The sequence below is a fragment of the Zalophus californianus genome, chromosome 13 (genome assembly GCF_009762305.2).
Source record: "Zalophus californianus isolate mZalCal1 chromosome 13, mZalCal1.pri.v2, whole genome shotgun sequence".
In the NCBI taxonomy this organism is placed as follows: Eukaryota; Metazoa; Chordata; class Mammalia; order Carnivora; family Otariidae; genus Zalophus; species Zalophus californianus.
Genome location: NC_045607.1, coordinates 975,045 through 997,366, shown reverse-complemented (window position 1 = coordinate 997,366; position 22,322 = coordinate 975,045). Strand labels below are relative to the sequence as shown.

At 59.7% G+C, this 22,322-nt stretch overlaps 1 protein-coding gene across 2 annotated transcripts; it reads left to right on the top strand.

Moving 5' to 3' along the window:
* The first annotated feature begins 149 nt into the window (after nt 1–149).
* Nucleotides 150–22,195, top strand: RABL6 (RAB, member RAS oncogene family like 6). 2 transcript variants are annotated; one of them, XM_027615900.1, is made up of 15 exons: nt 151–487; nt 6,858–6,992; nt 8,744–8,791; nt 11,256–11,308; nt 12,196–12,287; nt 14,363–14,503; nt 14,937–15,042; nt 16,321–16,424; nt 18,304–18,608; nt 18,789–18,939; nt 19,895–20,104; nt 20,175–20,412; nt 20,722–20,893; nt 21,401–21,459; nt 21,547–22,195. In XM_027615900.1, exons 1-15 carry the CDS (start codon nt 358–360, stop codon nt 21,733–21,735), a joined length of 2,133 nt encoding a protein of 710 aa, XP_027471701.1. In that variant the 5' UTR covers nt 151–357; the 3' UTR covers nt 21,736–22,195. The 2 variants fall into 2 exon arrangements, with proteins under 2 accessions (XP_027471700.1, XP_027471701.1); XM_027615899.2 differs by having other exon boundaries at nt 150–487; nt 21,401–22,195.
* The last annotated feature ends 127 nt before the right edge of the window (nt 22,196–22,322 follow it).

Genomic DNA, 22,322 nt, shown 5'->3' with positions numbered 1-22,322 from the left:
TGCGCACGCCTCGGCGCCGCCGCCCGGCCAGGGCCCTCGCGGTGCCGCTTAGCGCCGAGTCCGCGTCCACGCGCGTCCCGCCGCGCATGCGCGCACCCCCTTGGCCCTCGCGGCAGCCCGTAGCCGTGCGCCTCGTCGAGCCGGCGCCAAGATGGCGGCTCTGACAGGCGGAGGGCGGCCGCGCCGGGGGCCGCGCGGGCCGGAGCGGAACCGCCGCGGCTGAGCCCCTGGGCCGCCCTCGAGGCAGGCACCCGGCCGCCGGGACCCAGGACATGGTGCGACCCGCGCCGGGCCGCCGCCGTCGCCGCCGCCGCTGAGCTCGCGGGCCGCGCCGGGCTCGACCGTGGGAGCGGGAAGATGTTTTCCGCGCTCAAGAAGCTGGTGGGGTCGGAGCAGGCTCCGGGCCGCGACAAGAATATCCCCGCCGGGCTGCAGTCCATGAACCAGGCGCTGCAGAGGCGCTTCGCTAAAGGGGTGCAGTACAACAGTGAGTGCAGGCCGGGCGCTCAGGGTTCCTCCGGGGGGACGTGGAAAGTGGGGTCCGAGGGCACGGGCGGAGGAGGGCGCTGCCCCGCGGGGTCCGCAGGCACGGGCCGCGGCGACTGGGACTTGGCAGAGAGCAGGTCGCGCGGCCCGGGCCCGGAAGCCCCGGCGCCCCGTCGCGCCCCCAGGGCCTTGCGGTTTGCGGGTGGATGTGGCAGGTCCTGTTCATCTCTGTTGAAGATATGCTGAGCCCCTACCTGTGGCAGGTACTCTAGGGGCGTTCACTTGGGGTCGGGAGTTGATGCTGGCCCGGAGACGAGGTCCTGGAGGACCCCACGGCCGGAGGGTGGGCGACTCGGCCCATGGCGTTCCCCTCTGTCCGACGGGTCATTCGCGAGGAAATCTGTGCGCTTAGTTTGCACGGAAAATTAGCCCGGGCGTTTCCTGGTGCATCCTCCGGCGCCCTGGTCGGCCCGGATAACCGCGTCTAAGAGTGGTTCTTACATAACGTGGGGATCGCTCTGTGGTCTGTGACGCCTGGGGGTGGTGGGGCTCCCCGTCAACGAGCCACGTGACTGCCTGCCCCGGAGATCCCGCTGGCCCTGGTGCTTTGAGCCTTGGGATTTTTCTTTATAGACTTTTATTCAGTTCGAAGGGAATATCATCTACGCCACATATTCCTGCCCCACCCACTCCTTTTTTTAAGAAGCATTTGTAAGGGATATATTTGGAAAAAGCTCCAGAAGGCTCAAAGACTCTTACTTATTGTAGGAGACTTCTTTTCCCCTGAGGGAAGGAGGAGTTATTTTCAGATGCCCCGAGAGCCCAGGACGTTTCCAGGCCTGTTATAAATTATGTAAATGGTATAGTTCCTGAACACGAACCGTTCTCTTGACCTCTTTTAAGTTTTTCCATCTCGCCGTCCCTTTCCTAGCATTATTTAAAAGCTTTTTATGTTGTTTTCTGCTTTTAAATTGTTCCTTTTCAAGTATTTTCATATGTTGCTACAAGATTCTGGACTTCTCCCTACCCCTCCCTTTGCTACTTTAAGGGGAGCTTTCTGGTCTCTGTGGTGACCTATTTAGACAGTAATGCACAATACTAAGAAACTTGATTGGAAAGATCTCTGTGCAGGTTTAAAAGAGAGGTCGTTTTAGTTGTATTCAAGTCACAATTTTGTATCTGTTTCTCTCACATTCAGAGAAGAGAATGTTAAGTCAAAATACTCATTTGCACAAACCTATAGGATCTACATTTGGATTCCCTCATTTGCTTTTATTACTTATGGTATTATTTTAAACTTAATCCTAGTCTTGTGGAAATCAGAGCTGGAAGCTGTAAATTTTTCACCTTCTGAAAAGAAATTCCTGAGAGGCACATTGCCTAGCCTTGGGTGGTTAAAGAAGGGCGGGGGGTGGCTCAGTAGAATTGTTCCAGAGAAATAAACCCACCCTCAGGTAGTTGGGGGACAAGTTATGATTCCCTAGGACTGCAGGAAAGGGGGTGAGATGGAGAGAAATTGCATTTAGAGGGACTTTGTCTCTGTAGTTGAACAATATGCAACTTTGAAACTTTCTGATTTCCTTTATTTTCCAAAATATCTTACATAGGGGAAACAAGCCAGCAATCTGATGACTATACACTCAGAATTTTTAATGGCAAGAGTTGATGATGTCCAAGTGTAGATGTTGTTTCTTACAGAACCTTGTCCTCTTGGGGCAGACAAGTCATTTCCTTTTAAGTTGCTCTGATAATGAGAAGTGGCTCAGGTCACATGCAAGAGCCCCAGTATACACATCAAATTTAGAATCAAAACCTGAATGAGACATTGGACCATAATTATAGTTTGAAAGTTATTTGCATTCAAAGTGGAAGAAAGAATGTTACTGGACTTGGTCTGTCCTTCCTACCATCACTGGACTCAATTTCTTAGCCCTGTTTGCTGAAGAAGCTTTCCCCACAGCTTTCCAGGTGGGGAAACACCAGTCCTAATGGAACTTGTCAGGAGTGCCCTTGCTCAGGTCTGCATTCCTCACAAAGAATGCTTCCAGACACTGGGACAGCCAGAGTCCTGGCCAGGTGGATCTCAGTGCTAGAATTTAAAAATGAACTTAAGCACTCCTTCACTAACAAACCTTTTGAAAGGTTAATTTCAGGGTAAGAGAGCTTTTCCAGGGCAAGAAGGAAATAGCTTTAAGATTGTATCAAGATTCGGGCGCCTGGGTGGCTCAGTTGGTTAAGTGACTGCCTTCGGCTCAGGTCATGATCCTGGAGTCCCAGGATCGAGTCCCGCATCGGGCTCCCTGCTCAGCGGGGAGTCTGCTTCTCCCTCTGACCCTCTTCCCTCTCGTGCTCTCTATCTCTCATTCTCTCTCTCTCAAATAAATAAATAAAATCTTAAAAAAAAAAGATTATATCAAGATTCCGTGAACAGACAAGTCATGTTTGAAAAAGAACCAAAGAGAACCTCTAGGAATGAAGAACATGGTCGTGAAAATTAAAAAGTCAACAAACAGGTGAATCAGCATAATAACCAGACTAAAGAGAGAATTGGTGCTAGAAGAGAGATGTGCAGCCCAGAAATGAAGCAGATTCCAACACATGCCTGATAGGACTTTGAGACAGAACAGCGAGAACAGGGAAGAAGCAGTAGTGGAGGGAATGAAGACTGAGGATTTTGCAGAATTCATAAAATACATGAAACTCCCAAGAAGTCCAAGTCCAGAGTTTTAAAAACATACATAGCCAGACACATCATTAGAAGTTTTCAGAACATCAGGGCACCTGGGTGGCTCAGTCAGTTAAGCGTCTGACTCGTGATTTTGGCTCAGGTCTTGAGATTGAGCCCCATGCCGGGCTCCGTGGCTCAGCTTGAGATTCTCTCTCACCCTCCCTCTGCACTGCCCCCTCTCCCCCACCCCACTTGTGTGCATGGTCTGTCTAAAAGAAAGGAATGAAGGAACAAACAACCTACATTCAGAGAGCCAAGCATCACTCTGGCTGAGATGACATGGAAGGCGAGGGTACTCAGCTTGCTTCCTGCACTTGGTAAACTCTGGTGCCAGACAGAGGAAGACAACACAAGAAGCAGGGTAGCCATCCAGTCCTGTCCGTGAGCACAGATCTAATAACCCAGTGAGAAGTCAGGAAATGAGCACTAGAAAATCATCAGAATATTAATAACAAATCTTTGCATTGAGACCAAGTAAGACTACCCCAGGAATGCAAGGATTAACAGAAAATATATATTCTGTGCTCTACCGTGGATTAAAGGAGAAAAAGCATTATAATCTCAATAAGTGCAAGAAAAAGATCTGATAAAATTCAACACCTATTCATGATTTACAGAAAATAAAAAGAGAAAACCCACTTCTCTTTTTAAGATTTTATTTTTAAGTATCTCCACACCCAACATGGGGCTCGAACCCATGACTCTGAAATCAAGAGTCACACGCTCCACTGACAGAGCCCTCCAGGCGCCCAGAGGAAACCCACCTCTTAGTAAACTAGGAACAGAGGGAATCTCTTTTACCTTTTTCTACCAAAAGGAGGGTATCTACCAAAACCTGTGTCTGTATGTACTGAGACAGAGGAAGTGTTTCTTTTAAAATCTGGACCAAGGGAAAGACTCCCCACTTAAATTAAGCTTTTCCATTGGTTTATGGAATTACTCCCAGCGCAAGGAAAAATAAATTAGAAGTGGTGGGGGGGCAGATATATGCTCTTCTTCAGGGAAAAAATTAACATAAAAGATCAAAAATAAGAGTTTTCCCTTTGTCAGGACACTTTTAGCTGTAGGAAGCTGACTACTCACAGCGTCTTTACCATAGTGCCCAACCTCTGTTTCTAGCGGTGAGATAGAGCTCGTAACCTGAGCAGCCCTCCCCCTAAAAACCATTTTAAACATTTGAATAAAACATTTAGAAAAACATCAACACATCACTCAGTTCTTGAACTAAGATTGTACGGCTGTTCATTGCGCTTTTCTCAAAAGCAAAGCGAGTGGATATTGGGAGGGAAGCCAGCTCTGAAGCTGCCCTCTCCCTGAGGGCGTCTGCCTGACCCTAGCTATGTGGTAGTTGGGTTGGGGCAGGAAGAAAAACTGAACCCGTTCTAGGAGGGGCGTGGCCCAGGGGATCCCTGCACAAAGCCCAAGTGGGTGACCTCCAAGTGGGTTTTCCTTGAAAACATCAATGTGGTCCCAGAAATCTCAAATGGAGAATTTACATAAGGTCTTCCCAGGTTGTTAGTGCTCCAGACGACAGGCAGAAATATTACAGGGGCCTTCTGATGAATGTGGCTTCAACCCAGACCTTAAAGGAGCCCTGTGGATAAAGTTCCAAGAAACGATGAGCTGCTGGTGGAAGATCAGGAAACACTCAGTAAACGAAGCACCCACAGCAGGATCCTGCAGCTACAGCAAACATCAGACCCTGGCCTCTGAAAGCGTCAGGTTTACAGAACATAAAGTCGGTACACAGTCAATAACAACGTAACAACTTTGAGTGGTGGCAGATGGTAGTGACCCTTAGGGTGGTGAACATCCTACGATGTATATAAATGTCAAATTAGTGTGTTGTACGCCCGAAACTAACATATCATATGTCAGCTCTACTTCAATGAAAAATAAAGTCGGTATGTATAATATGTTCAAAGAAATAAAAGAGGTTTGTAAATATAAGTAGGAATTTGAAGACTATACAAAAAGGACAAGTAGATTTGAAAAGGAACCTGCTTCCGGAAAGCTAAGCTAAGAAAAGGTAAGAAACTGCAACCGTGAAATAGGAACATAACGCTATAACAAGTAATATCCAGAGAGTAAAAAGATAGTGCAGTTCCTGACCTGTTCTCAGGGTGGCCTGGGGACTGGTGCTCTGGATTTGTCCTGCCCTCAGCCTGGCCAGGGGTCTTCTGGGGGTGGGAGCCTTCCACACCCTGGGGGTAGGCTGCACGTGGTCTGTCCTGCTGACCCTCACTGAACGAGGGACAGAGACCCAGGGTCGGGGGACTCCCCTAAACGGGCATGCTTCCTGCAGGATGCTCAGGTTCATGACAGGGACCCGGGACAGCCCCAGAGCCGAGCTGACAGCACAGACATGCCCTGACCTCTCTCCCAGGTTCTCCTAGGTGTTTGGCTTCTGGCTGGAATCGAGTCTAGATTGCCCGGACCTTGAGGGCAGTGGCTTGTTGTGTCCTGTCTGGTGACACGATAAAGCAGGTGATGTTTCGAGTGAGGAACAGCTGGCATGTCCCAGAGACTAAAGCTGGGACTGGGGGAGCGTGGGATGGATGAGGAGGTTGATGTGGTGACCTAGTGTCACAGGAGGGGTATGAGTGTTCAGGAAGAGGGCCTCTGGAGCACTTGGGGGTGCAAGGAGGGAAAAGCCGGATGGCCAGGGGGACCAGACCAGGGCTCTAGGGCAGCTCTTCGGTGTCCTCGCCCAGCCCCAGGGTGTGAAGCACCGTCCCCCATCCACAGGGCTACTCCAGGCACCTGCCCTGGGTCCAGGGGCATGGCAGGTCCCTCCCACAGGCTGCCCATCCACATGTCGTCTCAAGCCGGAACCTCCCCAGGGGTCCAGTCCATCACCACGGCCGTCAGCTTTGCTCCCATTCTCACCTCTGCCCCTCTGGCTCTGTGTGGCGTTCTTGACTGCTCTTCATCTTTCTAGAACAAACCAGACCATGGCACTCTTAAACTGAACGCGGCAGGAGCCCGTCTTCCTGCATGGTGCTGCGGGATTTGGCCCCTGCCTGCCCAGAGTCCACACACTCAGCTGCCTGTGGGCTTGGTCACCACCGCGTGTGCGCACCCAATTCACAGGCCGCTCCGTAAATACGTGTGCAGCAAGTAAAACAATCCTGGCTGTGTGCTTTCACCCCACCTGGGGGCCTTGAAAACGGTGGCACTCTGCAAAATTGTGTGCTAAAAATACCAGGGCTCTGAAAAAGTAGGTTAAGAGCAAGTTACAGAAATCTAGAGAGCTGCCTGAGGAGAACGTCAGCCGCCCCCCGACCCCTCCTGCAGCCTGACCCTGGCCCTGTGAGTCAGGGGTCCCCAGGACGTCCAGCTCCAGGGGAGACCACTTTCTTGCAGGTGCAAAGTCTGAGCAGGCTATGACTCCGTCAGCCTGGGGGGAAACGCCTTCAGGGCTCTCCTCTGTGGAACGGGGGAGAGCCGAGGGCCAGGCTGGGGCCGCGACCCCTCGGGGGTCTCCCAGCAGCCCACCCCCAGCACCCAGCTCTTCCCCGCTCACCAGCCAAACAGGCCGTGCTCTGTGGAAGCAAATGTGTGTGGCATGTGGACTCCATCGATGGAGTTCGAGTTTGCCGCTGGTTTGATTTGCTTCCCTGCTCTGTCCTTTTCCCCCCAGTGAAGATAGTGATCCGAGGAGACAGGAACACGGGCAAGACTGCGCTGTGGCACCGGCTCCAGGGCAAGAAGTTTGTGGAGGAGTACATCCCCACGCAGGAGATCCAGGTCACCAGCATCCACTGGAACTACAAAAGTGAGGGCAGGGTGCGGGCCAGGGGACGGGGCGGGCCAGAGGCGAGGTCTGAGCGCAGGCACGGTGCCCCTTGCGGGGTGGGGGCTTTGATGGATCCTCGCTAGGCCTGGTTCCCTAGAGACCCTTCACCGGCGTCCCCAGCCGTGGTGTCATCATGGAAACCCTGTAGATGTGAGGGGGCCTCCTTGAGCAGAGGCGCTGTCATGGGGGCACTCACTAGAGCTGCTCCTGGGTGGCCCTGAAACTCCCCTTGCCACGGGCACTGCTGCAGAGAAACAGACAAGGCAGTGGTGGGGGCTCCGCATAGGGAGCTGTGTCAAACACCCGCTCTCAATTCTAGAGACCCCCAAAGGGCAAAAAGTTTCAGGTTGAACACAGGAGACATCTGTGGGAGCCGGTAGCTGATGCTCCCCACTGCACCGGCACTGGGCACACGTGTGTTCCACCAGCAGGAGGGACCCCTCAGTCTCTTTGAGCCCCAGTGCTTTCCCCTCTGCAAGATCGCCTGATGGACAGAACATGCCTCGCCTTGCAGCCCCACAGGCAGCAGACAGTTGCTTTGCATGTTTAGAAACCATGAAAGTAAAAGTCCTTTGAACCATTTCCAACATTCCTTTTTACTGACAAAAGTGTAGTTGTGAACAGGACACGTGGGGCCTGTAGAAGTTGTGACTCCCACTGAGTGATGACCTAGCCACATCCCGGGACAGCTGCACGGCCCGGCGTCACCCCAGCTCACTTCCCGGTTCGGGTGAAGCTGGTAGTGGAAGCCTGCTCTTAGGCCCCTCAGCTTGAAGGCCGGTGCACGGCAGTGCCCCACCTGTCCCCCTTCCCTTCGGAATCGTGGGGATGGAGGGGTGCGCCCACTATCCTTGCACTTGGGCCAACCACCAGGAGATACGGCACAGAACCTGGGCCCAGACGGGCCATTCACAGGGTCCGTTCCCTGGGTCCTGGCACCCATCCCCGGTGGAGAACTGCCAAAGGGGCTAAGAGTCTCCCCTCTGGAGAACAAGCAGAGCATGAAAGACGAGTAGTTCTGAGAAAGCCTGGTGGTGAGCCATCCCCATGGCCTGTGCAAGCGCCCACCTCCCAGCAGGGGCCTGTGCCAGGTCAGCTCCTCCAAAAGCCTCGGTAGAAGCTCAGTGTTGAGCAGCCGGCTGGAGAGGGCCAACATCCCATGGAACAAAGTTGAGGCTGGTCGCTGGATAAGAGTCAGGCCAGAGCATGGTCAGGCCCATTGAGGCCTGCCCCTGCACCCAGAGTTCTGCTCCCCAGCTGCCCCTGCACCCAGAGTCTGCTCCCCAGCTGCCCCTGCACCCAGAGTCTGCTCCCCAGCTGCCCCAGCACCCAGAGTCTGCTCCCCAGGTGCACCTGCAGAGGGGACCCTAGCTATATGGACCTGGCAGGGGACAAGCCCGCCCCAGGGACATCTGCAGGAAATGGGGAGCATGTCAGCTGAGGACAAGCCGGGGTCGTTCAGTGCAGCCCGAGCAGAAGCCTAAAACAGCGAGGAGCCTTGCTGCCCTTCGGGGAAGGAGGCTGCAGCTGGTGCAGTGGCCGTGGGTGGGAGGGGGGTGTCCTTGGTGAAGGTGCTGAGCAAGGAGCCCGAGGTGTCCTGGTGGGGGACCCACACTGGAAGAATGGGAACACACAGCAACACCTGGACGGCCCCTAAGAGCCCAAGTGTGACCAGAAAGAAGGTTGAAGGTCATGTTGGACACTAATCTTCATGTCTTCCCCTACTTTAGCCACTGATGATATCGTGAAAGTTGAAGTCTGGGACGTAGTTGACAAAGGTAAGTCACATCTTTTCATCATGAGTACTTTTTCCTGATGCTTTATTCCTTCTGTGAACAGAAGTCCTCCTCGCCCCTCCCCCCCCCCCCCCCCCCCAGCCATAGCCACTTCGTCGGCACATCCTTATGCGGCTCGCGTCCGGCATCGCACGCATGCAAGTCTCTGCGTTCTCCTCAGACTCCGGGTGGACGAGGAGCAGCCCGGGGCTGGAGGAGGTCTGGGCCTTAGAGCAGCTCCCTCCTGCATCTGGGGTGGACGGGGCGGGACGCCCAGCAGTGACCCGTCGGGACTGCAGCCTTTGCTGTTGAAATGCGCATTTCACCCACTGAGGCAGCACACGGTAGTGGGGGGCAGACACTGGTGGCAGAGCTGGTGGCGGGGCTCCATACCCAGAGGCCCGCATGGGCTGTTCCAGGAGCCCCTCCTGCAGTGCCTCCGCGCCCAGAGCTGAGCGCCAGCTTGTTGGCTTCCGAAGCTGCCACCCCTTGGGGGTACATGCCCACCTGACTGTTCCGCTTGGGCACCGCCGGCTGGGTGTCTCTGCTCTCCCAGGGAAGCACTTGAGCTATCGGGGCCCCAAACCTCTGGGGCCGTACCCATGTGCACCTGGCGGTCGGGGCAGACATGGGCCCCCTCCGGCACCCTCTTATTTCCTCCTCACTCTCAGGCCTTGAGCCCATGTTCCTCCCTGGTGCCAGTGCCCTGTGCGGCCCGTGTGCTGCTGAGCGTGGTCTGACCTCTGACCTGGGAGGCTTACCACAACTGCACGTGTCCTCCAGTGAGAAAGGAGACTGTGGTTTCTGGTGCGGAATGTGCCCACCCGTCTCCTCTCACCGTGTTCTCAGGAGGTGCGTTTAGGTTCCCGGGACTGATTCAGCTGGTATAGGACAGCCCGAGGGCGAGCAGGAGCACCAAGCAGGAACTGCTGCCCGCCGGGATGCCTTCAACCCTGCTGGGCTTATATGGGCCTTGTGCTTCCAGACCTGGGCCGACAGCGTGTCTGTGCACGTGTTTGGAAGGCAGCCCTGTGCGGCGTGGTCACCGTTGTAGATTTGAGGGAAAGTCTCCACGCCCTGGGGGCTCCCCTCCTGAAACACTGCCCGCTCCTTCCTGGCCTCAGCCCCATCGGTTTGGGGTAGGGTACAGGTTTCCAGAGTGGAGTCCATATTTGGGGGGACAGGGCCCCTTCTGGTCAGCAAGTTACGTTGTCACTGGTGGGAACTGCCCCGTGGTGCAGAGGAGATAGGGTTCCACTCCACGGATCATGGGTGTGCCCTGCTTCCTGCCTGTGGAAGGCACAGAACCCGCACACCACATTCAGGGACCGCTGGGGCAGGGATGCCTTGGCTGTTCATGGTGTCCCACGAGGCGCGAGAGGTCCAGGGACAGGGTGGCAGCGCAGGCAAAGGTCCTAGGCTTGTGTGTGGGTGCGCAGCATCTCCACAGCTCCGTGCTACCTGGTCCCCTCCCCACTGCTCCAGCTGCTTGCCTCTTGGGCAGGGTCTGAGCAGCATGCACAACAGCAGAGGGCATTGAGTTCGAGAGGCCGAGATCCTGGTGGAGAGCAGGAGAGGGGTCACAGAGGCGAGGCCCGGCGAGTCTTGGAGCAGGGCCCAGAAACTGCTTGTCGGGGTGCCCCCAAGAAGAGAGGGCCCTGGGGAGCAGCCTCGCCTCCCCCAGGCAGCGGTAGCTCCCTGAGACTGTGGGTGGTGCTGCACGCGCCACCATGTGACCAGCTTCTGCTGCCCTGGGACAGCCCCGAAGGCGGTGAGAGGGTCAGAAGCTGTGGAAACTGGCGGCAGTCGGGTTTTTGGTAAACGAACCCAGTCTGTTGCGGGGAGGAGAGAGCTTTCTTAGTTTGCCCAGGCCGTTCCTCAGACTGAGGGACCGGAAATCCCCAGGGTGACAAACAGCCCCTCCTCCCTTAGAACTATCTCAGAACTAAAGGGGAGGGAGCACCAATGGTTGGGAGCCCTCTAGTACTCAGGAGCCACTAGGGCCAGCTCTGGCGCCCTGTGCTGCTCAGGGCCTCAGCCCAGCCCGGGCAGCTCCGTGGCAGCACCTGAGAGGCTGGGCTGGGCTAGCCTGTGCCAGCCGACAGTGCCCTTTCAGGGCGGGGACCTCGGCCAGCCCAGGAAGGAAGTGCCGGAGCTTGAACCAGGCCTGGGTGGCCATTAGGGCTGTCTTGCTCAGCAGCCCGCTGAGCCCTGCCAGGCACCTTCCAGTTGAGGCCTCTCTCCTGGCGAGATCGGGGCCGTTATAGCTACAGGGGGGTCTCAGTGGGGTCGGGGCTGCTTCCCGCCACCAGTGGGGTTCCAGTGCCACCTGTGAGGGCCGGGGCCCCTAGCCTGACAAGTATGGCCCTGCTGGAGGCGGGGGCTGGCGTCGGGGTGGGACATGGGGAGAAGTGTTCTTCCCTGGGGCCACGATTCCCCCCGTAACTGTCATCTGTCTTCTAACAAGGGAAGTGCAGGCGGCGAGGTGATGGCTTGAAGGTGGAGAACGACCCCCAGGAGGTGGGTGAGCCGCATCCCCCCACGGGGCCCAGCATTCCAGGTGGGGGTCAGGACCCTCCCGGGGAGCCCAGTTGGACTAGCCGGCCCCACTCCTCACGGGCCCCTGTGTTGTCCACAGGGGTATTTTGGGATGGCTGGGCTTGCCTGAGCTGTTAGTGGTGACACCTGCCAGGCCCCACGAGAGGAGTTTCACCTGAGAGGTATTTAGGCGCACTGGCCAAATTCTGTGGCCCCAGGCACACACGGGCATGAGTATGGCTCTGAATGGGCTCTCCCGGCAGCCATCGTCCTTGACACAAAGAAGTCAGGGGCAGACAGGCACCCCTTCCGCTCCAGGGAAGCTTTCTCCCCGTTGTTTTCCAGGGACCCTGCTCTCTGTCCTGCCTGTGGATGGTCAGTCTCAGGGCGGTGGGCAGCCTCTTGCTCCCCTTTAGGGCAGGAAGATTGGGTAACAGCCTGGTTCAGGTCTGTCTGGCCCTTCATAGGATGCTTTGCTACTGCCCCACAGTGCAGCCACACCTGTCTGTGTGCTCTAGAAGGTTCTGTGCCAGCGTCTTCCTCAGGCCTGGAACACATCACGCGCGGTAGGGCACTAGCTGCTCCGGCACTCCTGTCTGGGCGCTAGAAGGTCCCTGAGGCTCACGAGGAAGATGCTGTTGGCTAGTGGAGCAGGCCCTAAATCAGGGGCAGAGTAGATGTGGCCCCAGAGCCTGAATCGTTTACTACTAGACCCTTCTAGGCAGTTTTCCCCCCACTCTTGATGATCTCCTTTACATGTTTTTTTCCCAAATGAAGACTGTGCTTTTCAGCCATCCCAGGAGACAGGGCTCACAGCTGTGGGAGCCTGCCCCGAGCACCATCTCATGCCGGTTGTGCCCCGTCCCTAGGCAGAGTCCGAGATGGCCCTGGACGCCGAGTTCCTGGACGTGTACAAGAACTGTAATGGCGTGGTCATGATGTTCGACATCACCAAGCAGTGGTAAGGGGGTGCTGGCTGGAAATAGCCCTCAAGGCTCCTAGTACCACGCCACCTGGAGAGCCACGCCTGGGGGTCCAGCAGGTTGTAGTTATACCAGCAGCTCAGCCACGTGGAGGCCATGACTGGCCGTGTCCGGGCGTGTCCGTGAGCACAGACAGGGAGCACGTGGGGGGCGGGCTGGAGTGGGACAGCACAGGGGAGAGGCATGCACCTTCCACGGCCCCATAGCCCTTCCTGGAAGTACCGTGCAGCCTCTGACAGAGTCAAACGGCCATTTGTTTGGGGTTCCCTAAGACACCCCTGACATTCTTTTATTCACTAAGGAGATGCAGAGGAGCTAAGATCCCAGCAAAAGACTACAGAGGGAGGTGCAGGGGTGAGCCTGGGGGCGGCCCCTCCTCACGGAGTCACATGGGCAACATGACACGTGTGAAGTGCTGTCTTCCAGGGCAGATGGGGACCCTCAATTCCCCAGGCCTGCCAGGTGACTGTTGGTGGAGAACACCAGGAGCCCCAGCCCGACAGCCGCCTGGGGCCCGACAGCTGCCTCGGGCCAGCCTTCCCACAGGCCTCTCCAAGAACGACAGGCTCGGTCCTGCCCTGAGGACGCTGTTCGGTGCGCTGCCGGAAGTCTTACAAAATGCAGAAGGAGGAACTGAGCAGCCTTTGTAGAAATGGCCTGTGGGGTCTTCACTCCATTTTCACTGTTTTTAGAGTTGTTTTATGATTCTTGCATATGTAGTACACATTCACCACAGCAAACTCAGACGTCAGATGCTGGTGCTGGTGTCATTGGTGGGATCCAGCCAGGTTTCCCCAGGGTGTTCCAAACGCAGACCTCTGTCTTCAGAGCTCTGGGATCTTACTACAGGTCTGTGTGGATGCTGCTTTGATCGGAGAATACATTCACGCACAGGGATCAGACAGGGATCCGACAGGGCCTCCCGCCAGCCCTTCTGGCGCACGGGATGCACTCCTGGGTGCCTCCCATCGTGGACCACCCACTAGCACATGCATGGGAGGCCCCGGGGTGGCAGAAGGCGGAGCATCGAAAATGTGCCAAGCAGGGTGGGGCGGCCCTTGGGGCGCAGACGTGCCCGTGCAAGAGGCAGCCACGCCGCGCCCCCCCCCCCCCCCCGGGGGTAAACACCAGGTGGCAGCAGGACCAGCGTTTCTCCCATGTAAGCTGCAGTGGTCCCTTCCGCCCAGGGGGTTAGAGGTAGCTTTCCCTGCATGGAATCTGGTACGAACACTCTTAGCGGCCACTCCACTTCGGCAGGCCCCCACTAAAGCCCCGTAGCCTTTGCTGAAAGGCAGGAGGCCCACATGGGGGAGCCATGGGAGGCCCGCTGGGAGGCATACCTGGGCTGCAGGGGGCAGAGCAGGCGCCGGCAGATGGGGGTCTGCCCGCTGGTGCTCAGAGCCTGGGCCGGTTCTCAGAGGCCCGGGACCTGCTCCAGCAGCACACTCCCTGCAGGTGGCGCCACTCTGTCCAGGTTTTTGCTGTGGCCAAGGAAAGCGGCTGCACTGACCCCTCGTGGGTCAGATGGCATTTGCAGTGGACGGTGCAGGCCAGAACAAGGCCTGAGTGCACTGGGCCCCGCAGGGCAGAGGAAATGCTAGAGACCGCGCGGGAGGGCAGACAGCCCTGGCCCGTTGTTAACATTCCCAGTAACCGCGTGTAAGTCAGAACTAACGTCCGGTTTGCCGTGTGGGCGTGTGGGTCTGCCGTTCCCGTTGGCAGTCTCAGGTCGGAGGCACACTACTCCTCCCCTCACACGTCATCTGGGAGCCCCAGCCATGGGCCACAGGCCTGGGGAGCGAGGCCCTGACAGTGCAGAAGCGACCCCTCGGAGACCCCACAGACAGGGTGCGAACACAGCTCGCCAAAGGGATCCCCCAGGGAGGGAGCTGGAGAGAAAACAAGAGAAGCAAGGGCTGTTCTATAGGGTGCGGGCACACGGCCCTCATGCTCTGTGGGCGCTCAGGGTCCTGGGCCCCGGACACGCGACGGGTTGGGGTGGGGGGGTCTCGAGGTTGACGCGAGAGGTTTCTCCTCTCCTGTGCCCCCTAAGGACCTTCAACTACATCCTGCGGGAGCTTCCCAAGGTGCCGACCCACGTGCCAGTGTGCGTGCTGGGGAACTACCGCGACATGGGCGAGCACCGAGTCATCCTGCCTGATGATGTGCGCGACTTCATCGACAATCTGGACAGGTGGGTGGAGCAGCCCACGCCGGGGATGCACCCCGCCCTCCCCAGCTCCGGCGGTCCCTAGGCCAGGAGCCAAGCCGCGGCAAGAGGATCTGGGACTGAGGATGGCAGAACCAAGGGTTGGCAGCTGCCTTCCTGGCACGCAGCAGGCCTGCGGGGGGAGGGGGGTGGGCACTCCATCCTTCTCTGAGGCCGGGGGTCGGGCTGATGCAGCAAGGCCCCCTCCTCTGGGCACGAGCCCAGGCTGGGTGTCGCCTGCTGGGCCCTCAGGTGTGGGCCCTGGGAACATGGAGGCACTGGCTCCAGCCAGGGGGGTGGGCAGTGGCATCAAAGACAGCCTGGCCCAGGTGTGGCCATTGGCCCAGAGGGGCTGCGCCCTGCTGCCCACCACCAGCCGCCTCAGCCTTCAGAGCCATCCCATTCTTTTTGCAAACAGGCCTCCAGGCTCCTCGTACTTCCGCTATGCCGAGTCCTCCATGAAGAACAGCTTTGGCCTAAAGTACCTTCACAAATTCTTCAATATCCCGTTTCTGCAGCTTCAGGTGAGCCCCGCCTATAGGGTGCAGCAAGTGGCACTGGGTTCTTCAGGGGCCGCTCTGGTGCAGGGAGAAGACCACCGTCAGGACTTAGTGTGCTGGTTGGTGCTGGCGGCCCCAGCATGGCCCGCTCCATCCCCTCCCCTCTGCTGGGCTAGCCTGAGACCCAGGCCTTTCTAGAACTTTCACAGAGCTACAGGAGAACGCAGGGATCCTTCAGATGCCCCTGTCAGACCGTTTCTGACCAACAAGGCAGGAACTGGAGGTGTAGACGAGTGGTTGCCTCGGGCCCGCACCGACTCTGCTGTGGTGCCCTGTGCCGGTCCCTCTTCCCCGTGGGAGCAGTCGGCTGCCCCCCCCCGCCCGGGTTGTAGCTGCAGGGAGAGCCTAGCCAGGTCCCACCCCCTCCTGGTGCCAAGGGCTCCTGGGCCCCTCACTCCATTTCCCCTGATGCCAGCCTCTCGGGTTTCCACTATGCTTCTCTCCAAACCACAGAAGCAGTGTCGGTGCGCTGACTGACGCAAGGCTGTCGCCCCGGGTGTCCCTCACAGGCCCGGCCCCACCTCACCTGGAGCATTCTGCTGAGCCTGCTCTGGGCTGTGAGAGCGTCTCAGGGAGCCCCATCCAGGGGTCACATCGTAGTGGGGGCATGCAGCATCTTGTCGGGATGCTAGCCTGTGGCCCCTCTGCAGCCAGGTGGCTGCCATTCTTTCTCCAAACTGTGTGGGCCTGCTCGGTAGAGTGGTGGTCTTTCCTCTCCTGGCTTTTTCTATTTGGAGGGAAACGAGGGCCCCACAGACAGGGTGCTCACTTGGTCTCACTTGGAAGGAAGGCTGGTATGAGCAGACTCCGCAGCGGGGTCAGCTGCCCCTGCAGCCTGCCGTTTCCCTCAGGATCCTGCGTGTCATGTGCATCCCGCTTACAGATCCCTGTAGCTTCTCATCCACGTGCGACAGGCACACAGATCTTGAGGGAGACACCCCGTGTTTCCTGTGCCTGGCGCACGTGGAAGGGCCGAGGACTGGCCCCGAGATGGCGTGTGCCAGAGCTCAGAGTGTGGAAGGACAGGGCGGAAAGCCTGGTGTTGGGCATGTTGGAGCCACTCCGGCTTCTGGGGGCACGTGTGTGGCCGGGGCACTGTCTCTCTGGGCGTTGCTCACAGCACTGACCGTGCCCTCGGAGCCACACTGAGCTGCTTGGGTGTCCTGCTCGCTGCGGTGTCCTCTGTCAAGGGCTGGCTGAGTGGGGACGCAAGGCTGAGGGGTTCTCTGCTCCCTCCTCTAGAGAGAGACCCTGCTCCGGCAGCTGGAGACGAACCAGCTGGACGTGGACGCCACGCTGGAAGAGCTGTCCGTGCAGCAGGAGACCGAGGACCAGAACTACGACATGTACGTCCGCCCGGGGGCTGCCCCTGGACATTAGCCCGCAGGCAGGCTCTGCGGGAGGGCCCGCACCCTGAGGGCCAGCCTCCCTACACGTGCCTCCAGCTTAGGTCTGTGCCAAGCCCGACAGCAGCGCAGAGTGCCTCCCTCCTGGGCGGACCTGACAGCCTGAGTGGGTCGTATCGCTCCGAAAAACCCGAGTCATTCCAGCCTCGGATGTGGCCCCAGGCAGGGACCAGAGTGCGGGCAGGACAGTGGTCCTCACTGTGAGGTCATCCAGCAGCCCTTCCCATTCTCTGTAGCAGGGAGCTTGCGGACGAATGGCCAGTAGAGCACGTGCTCGTCTGGAACAGGCAGCTTGAATTGGACGTGGAGCCCCCTCCCCTGGGCTCCTCTGGACACTCCCTGGGGCCCACAGAGCACATTGGGGCTGGGCCTTTTCAAATTGGCCTCACTGGAACCCAGGGGGCTCCAAGCTGATGGGCGTGACCAGGGCCCTGCTGACCGCCCATTTGCTAGAGATGGTCACTGTGCGGGATGCCACTGACCCAGGACAAGTGTCCACCCAAGGCCCTGCTGAGACTGGCCACCCTCGTGTTTTCTGGCACAGGCTGCCATGGTTGGAGGTCAGTTTCCCAGACAGTAGAGTAGGTCTTCGGAGAGCTCCTTGACCTTGGGAGGGGCTTGTGGTGCTGAAGACTGGGGGCTAGGAACGGAACCTTCCAGTCCTTGGTAGCAGAGGGAGGCAGGTTCCTGGCTGCAGCTGTGCACGGCCAACCACAGAGCTGCGTGGGTGGTGAGCAGCCCTCGGGCAGGCCCAGCCACCGCCTGGGGGGCTCTGGTGGCCACCCCCCACAGCTCCTGGGAGAGGCCCTTGCTTTCAGGAATGGGTGACCCTGAACTACCCCTAAATTTGGTTCCCACAGAAAGCCCCTAAATGTCACAGTTGCCCGTGCCCGTGTCGTGGGCATGCTGCTCCCCCAGCAGGTGTCTGTCCCCACAGGGACTCACAGGAGGGTCTCTGGGTCTCCCTGGAGTCGGATCCATGTGTTGGTCCTGGAACTAGCCAGAGTGGTTCTGGGGGAATGAGTGCTTGTGCACCTAGGCTGGTCCTCCAGGAGGGAGCCGCAGCCTGGTGAGCGGCGGCCCTTGCCGTGGAGCCCATCCTGGGGTTGACTGGCTTCTCCGAGCTCCTCTGACCGAGAGCTTCGGTACCCGGCACTACCCAGCGTGTTGCCCGCCTGGGGAGATGGCAGCCGGAGCCTCTCCTCCACACACACCCCTCAGCCAGCCCTGGGACCAGGCTGCCCGAGGAAGGCGGCACCGCTGGGGGCCTGGCACTGACGTGCCCGTGACCTAGAACGCGTGTGCCAGGCCAGAGACTTGGGCTTCACCCTCAGCCTTCCCATCCTTCCCCCTCCACCCCTAAATCCCGACTTGGAGGTGCAGGTGGCCAGCCCAGACGCACCCTTGTCGGTCGCCAGGTAACAGGGCCGCTCTTCGTTGTAGACCTTCTGTCGGAAAGCCTGCCTCAGAAGGGGAAGGCGTTGCCACAGGCTGGTGGCATCACCGGCCTCAGCCCATGGACAGTGGGGCTCGTCACTGAGGTTCCGTTGATTTGGAGCCCCCGGTTTGGGCTGCTCTCTATCTTGGAGGTTTAGGGCCTTCCCCGTAGCAGGTCCTGTGCCTGCTGATGGGTGTGGGTGAGGAGCCGCCAAGCCTGCCTGTCGGCACTCGCCAACCCCTTCCCTGGCAGGATGCTGGGCTTGATGCTAGGGTGTGAGGGCCGATGAGCCCGAGGGCCAGGACACTGCTGTCACCCTCATCTCAGGGGAGGAGACCTGGGGGGCAGGCAGACTGCTCACCACCTGTTCTGTACCCCCAGCTTCCTCGAGCTGATGGAGGCACGCAGCCGTGGCCACGCGTCCCCACTGGCAGCCGACGGGCAGAGCCCATCCTCAGGCTCCCAGTCTCCAGTGGTGCCTCCCAGCGCTGTGTCCACAGGGAGCTCCAGCCCCAGCACACCCCAGCCAGCCCCACAGCTGCCCCTCCACACCCCCTCAGCCAGCCCCTGTCCCCCACCCCCCACAGAGGCCCCACTGCCCCCTGCAGCCCCTGCCCCACGGCGCAGCATCATCTCGAGGCTGTTTGGGACCTCGCCAGCTGCCGAGGCAGCCCCTTCACCCCCAGGTGAGCCCCGGGAGCAGAGCAGGTGGGTGTGTGTGGGTGGCCCTAGTGGTGGAGCACTGGCCCCATGAACTTGCAGACCGGGACAGGCAGCCCCACAGCCCAGTCACATGGGTACAGCCCAGGATAGGCCTGGTGGGGACGGGCGTTGGACAAGTGGGAACTGGCCTCTCCTGTCCACAGAGCCAGCCCCAGCTGCAGAGGCCCCAACCAAAGTCCAGAACGTGGAGGATTTCATTCCCGAAGAAGGCCTTGACCACAGCTTTCTGGATGACACAGTGCCCCAGAAGGATGAGAAGAAAGTCGGAGCCAAGGTCCTACAAGACAGTGACAGGTAGGGGCAGAGGCCAGGCGGGCCCTCAGTCTTCCTCCAGCCTCCCCCAGCCCTGGGGTGAGCTGAGGGGGCGCGCCCTGCCAGTTCAGCAGCATCTCAGAGGGAAGGGCTCCGTGAAGCCCTGCGCCCCAGGAATCCTGCTCAGACCAGCCGTCAGGCCACTGCGTTGCTGATGTGGGCTGGGCCTCAGGCTCCATGAGCTCCCTGCCCACAGAGAGGGAGCAAGGGGGGTGAGGCTGGCCTGACCCTGCATGTTGGTGCCCATGACCCACCATCAGCACCTTCTTGGGCAGAAACCACTGAGAGCATGGGCACTGGCAGGAGAAGCCCAGGGCCTCCCCGGGACGTTGGGCAGACAGAGCAATTCAGGCCTGGCCTCCCACCCCAGCTGCCCACCCCTCATCATCAGCTCCTGGGCCTCTCCTGCACGTGCTTCCCTGCACCGCACTGAACCCAGGTCAGACCCACTAGTCCCCAGCATCCGTGGGTCCCTCCAGTCCAGGCTCCTCCCCCAGTACCAGAAACACCCCCAGCCCACCCATGCCCACGCCCTGCACCCCACCACCATGCAGGAGGGCGCCCACTTCACACATCAACAGCAGGCCCCACCGTGGCTTCTTGCTGCGTGCTGGCATCTCCGTCCCTCTCCTTGGCCACCACCTCGCGCCCCTGCCCCCACGCTGGCCTGCACCACTGCTGTACCACACACAGCAGTGGGTTCCCTTGCAGAGGGGCCCCCGACACCTAGACCGCCCCTGCAGCAGGTCCCCTGTTGTCTGTCCTCCCACAAATGTTGAGTGCCAAGGGTAGACCAGCCTCTCCGTCAGTGCCCACGCCATGCAGAGAGGACCTCTGGTGCCTGTGGGTGCCAGGGGTCTGGGGCTCAGGGTGGGAAGCTGGGCTCTCTGTACCTCCCTGCTAACCTCTGACCACCCTGCCTGTCCCCCCTTTGCAGCGATGGGGAGGCCCCAGGTGGGAACCCGCTGGTGGCAGGTTTCCAGGATGATGTGGACGTTGAAGATAAGCCGCCCAGCAGGCCCCGACTGCCCCTGGGCCCCAGGGAAGACGTGACTTCTTCCAGTGAGGAGGAAGCAGAGGGGGTGGCGGTGCACCCCAGGGCCACTGTCCTGGTCCCCGAGAAGTGCTCGGAGCCAGAGACCAAACGGTATGTGGACGGGACCCGCCCCAGGGGTGGGGGCGGCCGAGAGCCCCCTGACCTCTTTCTTGTCCCGAAGGCCCTCCACAAAGGCCACGAGGCTGCACAGGGGTGCGGCTCCCAGGGCTGTGGAGTCCCGCCGGCCAGGCGTCCGCAAGTGCCCCACCGAGGACCCCTCTGGAGGGCATGAGGAGGGCAAGGACCAGCGGGCAGCGTCATCAGAGAGTGACCCTGAAGGGCCCATCGCCGCCCAGATGCTCTCCTTTGTCATGGACGACCCCGACTTTGAGAGCGACTCGGACCCTCAGCGGAGAGCGGTGAGAAGGGGCCTTGGCGCCCGCTCAGCTTGGAAGCCCTGGGGACAGTCTCGGGCGGGAGTGGCCGGAAGGAGAAAGCGCCTGGCGACATCCTCCTGGGGCAGGAGCCTCAGATCACTGTGTGGCCCCAGGGAGGGGCTGCAGCGTCCCGGCCCCCACACTGGTCCCTGCTGGCCACCCTGACTCCAGGTTGGGCGGCAGGGCCTTTCGAGGTGGCTTGTCACCTGCCTGAGACACGCAGGAGCCCTCCCACAGGGGTCACATGATGGGGAGGACGCTGGCCGCCCAACCTGCCGGCTCCTTCTCCAGGATGAGTTCCCAGTGCGAGAGGACCTCTCTGACGAGACAGACGAGCATGCTGGTCCTGCCCAGCCACCCCCACCCCCCAAGCCCCCTGTGTCCTCCTTCAGACTGAAGAATGACTCGGACCTCTTCGGGTTGGGACTGGCGGAAACGGGCCGCAAGGAGATCAGCGATGAAGGTAGTTTGGGGGCCCGGGTGAGCTGGGGGTCATGGGGTACATGCCAGGACCATGTTGGAAGGATGGGCGGCAGGGGGCACCTGGCTGAGTGTCTGCACAGGTGGCATTTGATGGCCTGGCAGGGTGGCTGCGAGCAGCATGCACTTCAAGTCCCGCCACCCCTGGGAAAAGTCGCATGGTTGGTAGGTCTGTGGAGCTCTCATGGTGCCTTGTGGCCCGGGGCAGCTGCACAGCTCCCTGTCCCTACCCTCCATCCTCGGCCCCCTGAGCCCAGCGCCAACTAGCAGTGTCCCGTGAGACGTGTCCCAGAAGTTCCTTGTCCCCAAAATGGAGAGGAAAGGACCCTCCCAGGCTCGTGCTGGGATTGAAGTGTGCCTGCCCGTCAGCAGGTGTGTGCTCTGGCCCCGCTCGGGTCTCAGTGCACCTGCCCGGCCGTGCCAGCCACCCAGGCGCCCCCTCCGCATACCGGCTGGGGAGCCGCAGGCCCATGCTCTGCCTTCTCTGCAGATAAGGAGGGCAAGCCTCCCACGAAAGAGAAGAAGAAGAAGAAGAAGAAAGGCAAAGAGGTAGGCACCCTGCCTCCCACCTCCCAGGTGCCTGCCAGGCAGTTTGGGGTCCTGGGGCCCCCACGACCGGAGCTGCCCTCTTCCCAGGAGGAAGAAAGGGCCGCGAAGAAAAAGGGCAAGCATAAGAAGAGCAGAGACAAGGAGGAAGGCAGGCAGGAGCGGCGGCGGCGGCCCAGGGCTACAGAGAGCACCGGTGTGGACGAGCTGGAGGCCTTCCTGGGGGGCGCAGCCCCGGGGGGCCACCTCCGCGGGGGCGGGGACTACGAGGAGCTGTAGGCCTAGCCCCGCCCCCCCGCTGGGGTGGGGACGCGCCGCGGGCCCCCTCCTGGCTCCTGGGGCTGCGGGGCCGCGCTGCAGGGAGTGGGCCCGCGGGCGGTGGGCGGGGCTCTGCAGGCCGCCGGCCCCCAGCGCTTCTCAGGGATGGGACTGAGGCCCAGGAGGCCGCGAGGCTGTTTACAGGGCGGGGCACGTCCTCGTCACCGGCCTGGCTCCTGCTTGCCCCCAGCCCGCTGCACTCGCTCTCCCAGGCCCCCCCGCACGTGGGTGGGCTCCGCTTCCTGCCCCTTCTGGCATGGGGGGTGCACACCCCCGGCAGCACCGGCGCCTTCCCCAGGCTAGGGTCCAGCTTTGCACCTGCGCTGGGCTTGCTGCCAGCCAGGCCAGGGGGGTCCTCAGACACTGTTTCCTCTCGCTCTCCTTCAACACTCCGACCATAAAGCTCTCCTGTTTTACTGTGTGTCTGTGTGCGCTTCTCCCTGTGCGCAGCTCCGCCCCAGCCCCATCTGTCCCAGGTCACAGTGGGTGGGTCTGAAGGTTCTGAGCTCCCTGCCTCTTTCCCAGAGAGGCAGCTGCCCCTGGATAGG

Excerpts from the sequence above, each read along its gene's own strand:
- RABL6 (XM_027615899.2), top strand. The coding sequence starts at position 358 with ATGTTTTCCGCGCTCAAGAAGCTGGTGGGGTCGGAGCAGGCTCCGGGC. Across the intron at positions 18,940-19,894 it reads GTCCTACAAGACAGTGACAG|CGATGGGGAGGCCCCAGGTG; the intron begins GTAGGGGCAGAG and ends CCCCCTTTGCAG. Across the intron at positions 20,105-20,174 it reads TCGGAGCCAGAGACCAAACG|GCCCTCCACAAAGGCCACGA; the intron begins GTATGTGGACGG and ends CTTGTCCCGAAG.